This window comes from Pollachius pollachius, assembly GCF_949987615.1.
Source record: "Pollachius pollachius genome assembly, chromosome: 2".
Taxonomy (NCBI): domain Eukaryota; kingdom Metazoa; phylum Chordata; class Actinopteri; order Gadiformes; family Gadidae; genus Pollachius; species Pollachius pollachius.
Genome location: NC_136935.1, coordinates 41,265,076 through 41,275,209, shown reverse-complemented (window position 1 = coordinate 41,275,209; position 10,134 = coordinate 41,265,076). Strand labels below are relative to the sequence as shown.

General features: G+C 47.9%; 1 protein-coding gene across 3 annotated transcripts in view; it reads left to right on the top strand.

Moving 5' to 3' along the window:
- LOC307070438 (LIM and calponin homology domains-containing protein 1-like) overlaps positions 1-10,077 on the top strand; it is a 19,275-nt gene extending 9,198 nt beyond the window's left edge. For 2 of the 3 annotated variants that reach the window (XM_079728895.1, XM_079728894.1), the window contains 14 exons: positions 1,493-1,625; positions 1,961-2,118; positions 2,506-3,172; positions 3,395-4,288; positions 4,702-4,900; positions 5,047-5,072; positions 5,296-5,409; positions 5,862-5,954; positions 6,093-6,300; positions 6,684-6,783; positions 7,753-7,827; positions 8,022-8,130; positions 8,337-8,439; positions 8,723-10,077. In XM_079728895.1, coding sequence (XP_079585021.1) covers positions 1,493-1,625; positions 1,961-2,118; positions 2,506-3,172; positions 3,395-4,288; positions 4,702-4,900; positions 5,047-5,072; positions 5,296-5,409; positions 5,862-5,954; positions 6,093-6,300; positions 6,684-6,783; positions 7,753-7,827; positions 8,022-8,130; positions 8,337-8,439; positions 8,723-8,748 — 2,905 coding nt within the window. In that variant the 3' untranslated portion in view covers positions 8,749-10,077. The remainder of the gene's footprint in view (positions 1-1,492; positions 1,626-1,960; positions 2,119-2,505; positions 3,173-3,394; positions 4,289-4,701; positions 4,901-5,046; positions 5,073-5,295; positions 5,410-5,861; positions 5,955-6,092; positions 6,301-6,683; positions 6,784-7,752; positions 7,828-8,021; positions 8,131-8,336; positions 8,440-8,722) is intronic. The other variant, XM_079728896.1, reaches the window with a different exon arrangement.
- The last annotated feature ends 57 nt before the right edge of the window (positions 10,078-10,134 follow it).

Genomic DNA, 10,134 nt, shown 5'->3' with positions numbered 1-10,134 from the left:
ATGCACACATGGCGATATGGACTAACACAGATGAAAGTCGGTTGTTTATTGTGGCCGTGAAACAGAATCCTGGAGCTTGCTGTTTGATGTAACCCGTCTCGCTATCTGAACTTATCTGGAATTTCATGGCCCTTCTCCCCCTTAACCGGCACGGTTAATGAGCTGCAGTGGGATCACGGCTTGTTGTTTTTATGTGTTTTGCTCGTGTCCCAGTCTCTGCTGCGTTGCCCCTGGTAACCGGCGACTTGTTAACTCCGGCGCTCTCTCAGCAGAATGGCTGCTGAGTCAGTAGAAGATCCAATCATACCTCCTCAGAAAGCCCCCGGCAGATTGCTCACACGGGCCGGGGAGGAGGAAGAGGAGCAGGAGAAAGAGGTGGAGGAAAAGAAAGAGAGTCATCGAGAAGGAGACGAGACGCTTCCTCATACCTCCGCCCCCCTCGCCCGTCAAACCGCCTCCCCTCCGGCCAGCCCTCCTGCTGGGGCTCCTCAGAGTGTGGGGTCCCTGGGGGGCCTGCAGAGCTCTGAGGGGGAGGTGGGGGGGACCGAGGGGAAGGAGGTGGAAACAGGGGCCGTGGAGATGCGTAGCAATGGGGGGGAGCCCCGCAAACCGCAGTGGATGGAGAATGATGATCTGCCCCCGATGATGTGAGATGAACAGCAAAATGTGCAAAGTCATTGCATGCGGCCACGGGCATGAAGTTTACCGTCCTTCTCCTCAGACCTGATGCTAATGGTATCCTTAGCTGTAGCGCTCTGCTGAACTGTGATTATTGGATTGTCGCTTATGAAAGAAATGCAAATGAGGGCCTGACAGCATTTGATGACCTATAAGAAACACATTTCCATCTCTCTGGAATACACACACACACACACACACACACACACACACACAATCCTGTTACACTGCCGTTTACCTTTGTCTGTTGTTATTTTTAGGATGAGTCGACGAGTTGCTTATAGGTCTGATATCAAAGAGTAAGTCTCACAGTAGCATGGGAACATCGAAGCATGGCCATTTGTGCATTTACGTGTGCATGGACAATATGCATATGTAATCATACACCTACATGTCATACATGTATGTATCACCCCCATGTTGTTCATAGCTAGCCATTACTTCCACATAGCTTTTTGTATTGTTCCCTATTTGCAAGTTGCGACAAACCACCTGCAGCATGTCCTTACACACAACAGTTATCGAGCTGAGATCACGTTACCGGCTGCAGCGCACAGATGGTGTGTGTAACTGTTTGTGTGTCCGTCTCAACCCTTCACCGTTCTGATCGTCCGGGTTGTCTCCATCAAAACAAACGGTCAAACAGCCCGCATGTGTTGGAGTAGCCGTAGTTATTCCCTGCTTTGTAGAGCCAGTTCATCCTGGAGAGTAGAACCCGCCAAAGAGGTGAAAGACGCTTGAAACCGCTAACATACAGTACGCTGCATCCTAACCACGTTGACTCCACCACCTGTGCCCCCCGCCCCTCCCGCAGGAGCATGAGTATGGGTGACATGCCCACGGAGGAGGAGGACATGGGGTCCGTGCCCCCGCTGAACCAGTCCCGCTTCGAGCGGACGCACGAGACGCTACACAACTTCGAGGAGGAGGACGACGGTTGGCAGGACGTAAGGAACTCTGAGGATGTGCGAGAGAACGTCGTAGCGTCACTCTTTAGCCTGCTTAGTCTACAGGAAGGAGAGGATAGTGAGTGGCTAGAGGTGTTTAAATCCCCAATGCCCAGAGTCTAACTGGAGGCGTTCTTGAGCAGGATGCCTGCTTCATGGTTACCTCTGTTGTCAAAGTCACTCCTAAGTCGCTTTGGTTATGAGTATCTCCTATACAGTCAATGTATCCATATAGGTCTAGTTATCATAGGTGCCTATGCGATGCATTGTCCTCCCGATGGGATTGTGATATTATTTTTAGACGGGTAATAAGGTCATGTCTGTCTTGACGGTAGAATCTGGCCCGCTGGAAGAACCGCCGCCGCAGCGCCTCCCAGGAGCTGATCAAGAAGGAGGAGGAGAGGAAGAGGATCGAGAAGAGGATGAAGGAGAACGGGGTGGACAGCGGCAAGAGGAAGAGCATCAAGACCTACAAAGAGATTGTGGAGGAGAAGTAAGCACAAACATATTGAAGTACATCACACCGATTGGATTCGTCGCCACCATTAGAGTGTCTTTTTTAATCCAGGGATTATAAAGTGTCGACGGGGACTGACCTTGTTTGAGGGCTGGTTGAGCCGAGCACTTTGATTTATCAATCACACTTCAGTGGTGTATTAAGTCTTTCTGTTCTATGTTTACGTTTCACAAAATTTACCCAGAGGACTTGAGCAGAAGATGAAATGTATCAAAAATTTTACCTAAACCCTGAGAAGTTATTTGTCAATACAATTATTGTAACTCATTTACCCTATCTTATGCCTCCTCTGTCTCATGATGTTATTCAACCTCCTCCCTCTCTGATGTTGTCCTCACCACCAACCCCCCCCCGTGTCTCCAGGGAGAAGCGGGAGATAGACCTGTGTGAGGCCTACCGGAGAGCCCAGACCCCGGAGGAGGCGGCCATGGTGCTGCAGCGCTACGCCCTTCGCTTCACCATCAGCGACGCCACCCTGGACAGCCTGAAGCTGCCCCGATCCACCTCCCCGAACACCACGCCCGCAGACCCGGACCAGAAGGACCAGGCGCACCACCCCCCACCGCAGAGCACACACCCTCCCTCTGAGACTCCAGAACCTGCACACCTCCAACCGGATCCCGCTTGGGTGACGGAGCAGCACCCGAAACCCTGGGAGAACGAAGGGGAGAAGGGAGTCCCGGAGGTCCGGTCCTCGGCGACCCCACCGGGTTCCTCGACCGGTCCCATCGGTCGGTCGCGACCCTCTCTGCCGCCGCGACCGGCGCCTTCAGAACTACGACCGCATCAGCCCCCCCGGGGACAACCCAGGGTGACACCGCACACACCGCCGGGCACCGGAGAGGCCCAGCCGACGCAAACCAAAGGGTTCCAGCCTCCACTGGCGAGGGAAGATCAAGAATCTGCAAAGACTGTTCGCGTCCACCATGTCTCCCCCACACCCTACCCGCCGTCCAAACCCGTGCCCCTGCTCACAGCCAAACCCTACTGCCTTCCCGGGAACAGCCACAGCGCTCGCAAGTCTGTTCTGGTAAGAATGGGACCGCTGATTGGTTCTTGTGAGGTTGGCTCTACTTTTGTAAAAAAGGTCAAAGATAAATTGTCTAAGGTTTTCTAACACACTGCGTAGTCATACAGGCTTTCTGTTTCTTGTGTATAACTTAGTAAGTTACTGATTTAGTTAGTAAGCTTCCTACCTACTGGCAGACGGACGTACTGACTTACTCACTCATCTTCTTTATATCCGTTTTAGTTGGACGGCCTTGTGCGAGTGAATGGAAACATGAAAGAGGAGTCTAAATTGTCGTCCACTACTGCCTCCTCCACCTCTCCTCTCAAGGAGAATCCTGCTAACTCCGTCTCACCTCCACACTCCACGGAGGAGGAAAAGGAGGATCCAGCCTCCTTCTCTCCCCCGCAGTCCCCAAAGAAGGAGAAAGAGGAGCCTGCTGCCTCTGTCTCTCCTCCACCCTGCACAGAGGAGAAGAAAGAGCTGGCTCCCTCTTCTACACCCCTTTCGTCTCAAGAGGAAAAGAAGGAACCTGTCTCCTCCTTCTCTCCCCCACTGTCCCCAAAGCAGGAGAAAGAGGAACCTGCCTCCTCCTTCTCTCCCCCACTGTCCTCAAAGCAGGAGGTGCAGAAGCCTGCCACCTTCTCTCCCCCACAGTCCCCACATAAGGAAAAGGAGGTCGCTGTCTCCTCCTTCTCTCCTCCACACCCCCCAGAGCCGGAGAAGCAGGACGCTGTCCCCTCCTTCTCTCCCCCACTGTCTCCAAAGCAGGAGAAAGAGGAACCTGTCCCCTCCTTCTCTCCCCCACTGTCCCCAAAGCAGGAGAAAGAGGAATCTGTCCCCTCCTTCTCTCCCCCACTGTCCCCAAAGCAGGAGAAAGAGGAACCTGTCCCCTCCTTCTCTCCCCCACTGTCCCCCCATAAGGAGAAGGAAGACCCTGCTTCAGAGCAGACAGCAGCAGACAGCCAGAGAACCGCCTCAGACCAGCCGACAACGGAGAGCCGAGCCTCCCATTCCGGGTCGGCCATGAGCGCTCTGATCGGAGGAAGGAACTGCATCATCACCACCACAATTGTGACGGAGCTCACACAGACTGTAGTGGAGCCCATCACCATGGAGACCGATACTGATGGATCGGTAGGTGGAGGGGACCTATAGATACATCAACAATTCAACAACCAAGAGTTGCCTGAGGTTTTAACCCTTGAGGATGAGCTATACAAAAAACAATGGGTTTAGTTTGAAGGTTCATTAGGTTAGATAATGACCCTTCTCTGGCATTGGCATTCAGAAGAACATTACGACTGCCAGCATTTAAATCAATGTGTGTGTGTGTGTGTGTGTGTGTGTGTGTGTTTATGTGTGTGTGTGTGTGTGTGTGCGGTTCATTTGCATGTTTAAAAGACAGAGTCTGAAAGCTATAACAATTACCTATGCATTACCTTTGTTTTTATTGAAAGGTACATTTCTACACCCCTATTTATTATGCATCTGCAGATCAATTGCCAATTTTTTTCCACGGTTTGTGCGTTTCTTTGTTGTTAATCCAGGTCAATGGCGCCACAGAGCGGTTTGACTCATCAGCAGAAGAGAAAGAGCCTGCACCAGCTGCTCTATCATTACCTTCATCGTTACCATTGACACCACTATCACCATTTACACCATTATCACCCTTATCACCATTATCCTCATTATCACCAATATCACCATTACCCACCAACGGGCAGATGTATTCTCCAACTATATCAGGTACAAAAGAATCTCCTTGAATGCCCTGTTTTAATTGACAAGAATTGCATTTCAAAGAAGTATTGTTCTTTCAAAACCAGTTTTTTTTTTGAATTCATATATTATTTAGCAATTGAATAATTTGGCATGTGTTTATTTTCCAACAGAGGGCATCCAAGAGAGCAGCTCAACTGTAAGTCGATGCTCAGAATAAATCCCTCTCTATATATTTGTTTTCCATCATGTCCTTCTTGACCTGACCCTTCCTGTCCTGTTCCCCTAGTCACTTGCAGTGTCTCTCTCCCTCTTTCTCTCTCTCTCTCTCTCTCTCTCTTCCTTCCTCCTCCTTTTTCCTACTGTGCTTCGTCCTGTTTGCCTCTGTGTGTGTTTCTGTGTGTATGGCTGGGCGTGGGTAGATTGAGACCCCCATGTTGAACTTGGCTAAGCGTGTTAATCACTGGGTCTGGGACCCCAATGAGGAGCGTAAGCGGCAGGAGAGGTGGCAGCGGGAGCAGGAGCGCCTCCTTCAGGTAGACGGCGGGAAAGTGGGCTGTGAACACGCATGGCCTGGTGCATGTCGCGACCAGATGGCTGAGAAAAAGGCTGACCTGGTACCACCGACTGACTGAGAGAGAGAGAGAGAGAGAGAGAGAGAGAGGGGGAGAGAGAGAGAGAGAGAGAGAGAGAGAGAGAGAGAGAGAGAGAGAGAGAGAGAGAGAGAGAGAGGGGGAGAGAGAGAGAGAGAGAGAGAGAGAGAGAGAGAGAGAGAGAGAGAGGGGGAGAGAGAGAGAGAGAGAGAGAGAGAGAGAGAGAGAGATGGTGTGTGTATGAGAGGGAAAGAGAGAACATGTGTGGGTGTGTGTCAGAGAAAGTGTGTGTGGTGCTATATATAACCTACATGGTTTGTTGGTGTACATGCATGTGCGTGGGTTTGTGTTTGTGTGTGTGTGGTTGTATTAACTGGTATCATGCCTCTACGCAGGAGCAGTACCAGAAAGAACAAGAGAAACTGAAGGGGGAGTGGGAAAGAGCTCAAAAAGAGGTGGAGGAGGAGGAGAGGAGACACAATGAAGAGGTACAGCACAGAAGAACGCACACGCACACCCACACACATGCAAAGACTTAGACACCCACCAACACACATGCATAGAGTCAAACACCCACCCACACACACCTGTTCTCATAGAGGATCTGCTGCTTTACTCCTCTCCAGGAACGGAGGATTCTTGATGAAACTGCAACGCCCCTTAATCCTTCTGGCCTGGCCAAGCCGCCCCGCCCGGCTCCAGAGGAGGAGGGCTCCAGATCGGCCCAGCCCAACCACCAGACCCCGGGAAGGGCTGCACACCCAGAGCCCTACATCCAGAGACCCACCACCACTAATGAAGATCAGCACAAATCAAAGCTCCATTTCTTCCAGGGTCAGTAGATTTGATGGTGTCGATTTGATGATGTATATGTGGTGATGTAGATTGGATGGTGTATATTTGATGTTCAATGGTTTATGGAGGATGGTGTAGTATGGAGGCAGGATAGTGTAGTATGGAGGCAGGATAGTGTGTGCATTACTGTTTATGTACGAGTGTTATTGACGTGAGTTATGGATAGAACAAGAGTTAAGGAGTCATTCTTTAATGTATTAGGCCTGTTTTAATTAGCTCTGCTCCATACGTTCCCATGATATTCAGCGCGCAGAAGTTTATAAACGCAGAAAAATTATTATAATGTGCCGTCAAAGTGTGTGAGAGATCAGTCCACTGCACTAAACAGGAAGTGGACAAATGTTTATTTTATTTGTATGCAGAGTCATCTCAGGATAGCGAGGCGTCGAGGAAACACGACCTGTGGAAGACCTCTTCCTTGGACCGCAACTCCCAGCTCATTCAGTCCAACACAGTCAAGAGGTAATGTGTGTGTGTGTGTGTGTGTCTGTGTCTGTGATGTAAATTCGTGAGTAATCATAAGATAAATCAAGGCAAGTTCATTGTAGGGGTGACCCCGAAACATAGATCTTTTAATATTTGAATAGATTCAACCATCATCGCTTTGAATCGTTGCGTTGGGTAAATGGTGCATGTATAACAGCAGAAAATTTTGGCAGCATTTAGAACCAATTCAAGGTTATTTGACAGAAGTAATGCAAACTGAGTCAACGGCAGCTGTCATATCGTACCACCCGCACTGGTGAAAGCGGTTCTCAGTGTGATTCTTGTCTCGCGTTAGTACTTGGTAGAGCATTTCAGCTGTTCTGCTAAATTGATTGGTGCCACATCTTTTCTAGACTCTGAAATGCGTCCTTCCAATGTATTTAAATGTGTTCTTAAGTCTCTCTATCGATGCAGGTTTGTCATAATCGGATGTGAGTACCGTGCATAATCAGACAGAACGAGACCAGCCACTGTCAGATTTCATAAATGTGTTCTAATAATATTTGTATATTATCAAAGTCTATATGATAGTACATAAGGCCAATATATTTGAAAGCCTTTATTTCCAGTCAAATTGTACGCAGATGATATGTACGGTCGTGCGCATTGTCTTCATATGAGGAAAAGGGAATATGTTGGTAGAGGCGGGCAGTCATTTAGCGGTGGGACTCGCCTACAGCAGCTCTGGGAAACCTGATTAGCCAACTGATATGTCCGAGCGTTTTAGCCAAGCAACATTTATAACAAATCAGGCATTATTGAGCTCATATTTAATCTTTTCTATCATATATGATTCGACGATCAGTTGTCAATCGGTTTGCCCTAGCAAATCAGATTAGACTATTAGACAAAATCTTATGTTAGGACAACCCTTGTTCAGTGTGTGAGAGTCTGTGTGTGTTAGTATGTGTGTTAATCGTGTGGGTTCTGTGTTTTGGACCACAGGTCAGGCTCTGACAACACAGTGGCCGGATCACAGCAGCCTCCATCTTCCTCCTCACAGCCTCCTTCACCCAGCAGGTAACCACATGCACACACTCACACACACACACACACGCTCACGCAACAAACACACACACATCTTTTTCTTCAATCTTCAGTATGATTGAGGTTTAGTTCCCCTGAATAACGTAGCATGTGTTGTTTGTGTGTGTGTGTGTGTGTGTGTGTGTGTGTGTGTGTGTGTGTGTGTGTGTGTGTGTGTGTGTGTGTAGATGTGTCAGTGGGAAGAGGCTGTGCTCTGGATGTTCTCAGCCTCTGGGGAAAGGAGCGGCCATGATCATTGACACCATGGGACTGTTCTTTCACTTGCCGTGTTTCAAGGTACACACACACACACACACACACACACACACATACACACACCCAATCATAATCAAGCAGTCATTTAAACATGCACCAGTTTTTTGCTTCAATTTGATTGAAGCAAAGTTCGGACCTACATGAAAATAAGAGTTAAAGGCAACAAAACATAAACCAACGGTCATTGAAGGCACTAAATGATGAAAATAACACATTCACTTCCCCAGTGTGGCGTGTGCAGTGGCCAGATGGGTGACACCAGCACTGGGACCGATGTCCGGATCCGCAATGGACATCTGACCTGTAATGAATGCTACATCGCCACTCGTGGTGAGACAAACACACGTAGTACTCATGTACACACACACACACACACACACACTACACGTGTGCACACACATGTAGTACTTATGTACTAACACACACACACGTATAACACGTTTACACACATACAACATGTGTGAACACGCAGGCACACACACACACACACATTACACATGTAAACACACAAATACTACTTATGTAAGCGCAGACCCAGACACACACGCTTCCATCACCTCATTAGACCTCTATACATGCACAAATGTATTGAAGAGTGTTTGTATCGCTGCAGGTGGAGGTCAGCCCACAACACTGTGAGGACCATGATGCTCTGCAGCAGCCCAACTCTCCCTCCATCGCTGACAGCAGACAGATATTCTGACTTCTGTGATGTGACCCGTTTCCCCGTAGAACAGGATATGAAGGCGGGTTAATAAACAACATTTCGGCCCTGGGGAGGGGTGTGTATTGATTTGTGATCCTGTGAACCGCCCCAACGATGTAATCAATACTTTTGGCAGTCAGATTGATATGCACGTCCACACGGACATTTGTGTTCTTTTTAGATACAATTAAGTATTCATTAATTAAGGATTATATACAATAATATTAGTTTCATTTTGTCTTTGACAGTAATTTAGGAAGGAGAAAACTGGAATATTTTTAAATAAAACGTATATAGATATATATGGACCTATCGATGAAGAAACGACTTGAGTGCCATTAGGTCCTTGCACATCCATATAGAAGCACAGTCATGGACACATGGATATTTGCCCAGGGAATGCATTAAGCCCTTTGTATGTCCGCTATACATCATGGCGATCTGACAGCATAGTAACCCAGACTTGGGTTTGAAAGCTTATTGTAGCCCGAACATTTACAATGCCTTACTCACATCTTCTCGTTTAGTTTTGTTTTCTTTTGGGTTTTTGTTGACTGCTTTGCATGAACGAAGAACATAAATATCTGGGTTGGATTGTTTTTTATCAGAGTATTGCCTGGATTACTTAAGGTAGGTTTTGCTCTTATATATTCTTATCCCCAGTGGCACTTTGACCTTCGGTGTTCCTCTCTTGTTGTACTTCAACATTTTGGGGTTTAGGGAAGCCAATCTCGTGTGACTTGTGATCAGACGTTTTTCTTATTTTTTAATCAGAACGCATGCTATTGCAACATTTAATGTTATTTGATATTTTGCATTATTTCCCTCATGTTTGATGATGTGTTTTTTCTTTGCGATAGCTTGATTGCATCAGACTCAGTGCCTTAAGTTATGAGTAAGGAGAGAGAAAGTATGAGAAGATAGTTTTGTACTTACGCAGATCTCTGGGTCAGGCACAGTGAATGAATGTGTATGTTATCATGTATCTGTGTGTGTGTGTGTCCGCAAACATGCTGTTTTCACTTAAAGCACAGTTCCATACCAGCAAAAAATATTTTTCAACCTCCTAACCTTGAGCTTACTAATGAGAAAAATGTATTTGCTGCTTCCCCAACCTTCCCCATCCCCAACCCTCATCGAAGTTACGGTAGTTCCCCCCTCTTCCTCTCTTCACGAACGCTGCCTCCTCGTGGTTTGAATGTACCTTCTGCCCTCTACTTCCCGCGCTATTGCCTTTAACCTGAAACACGTTAACAGAAGAGCTTAACACCGTGTTATCCACGCTCCGCTCTGTTCGTCAGCGCTTAACAGTCTATCTC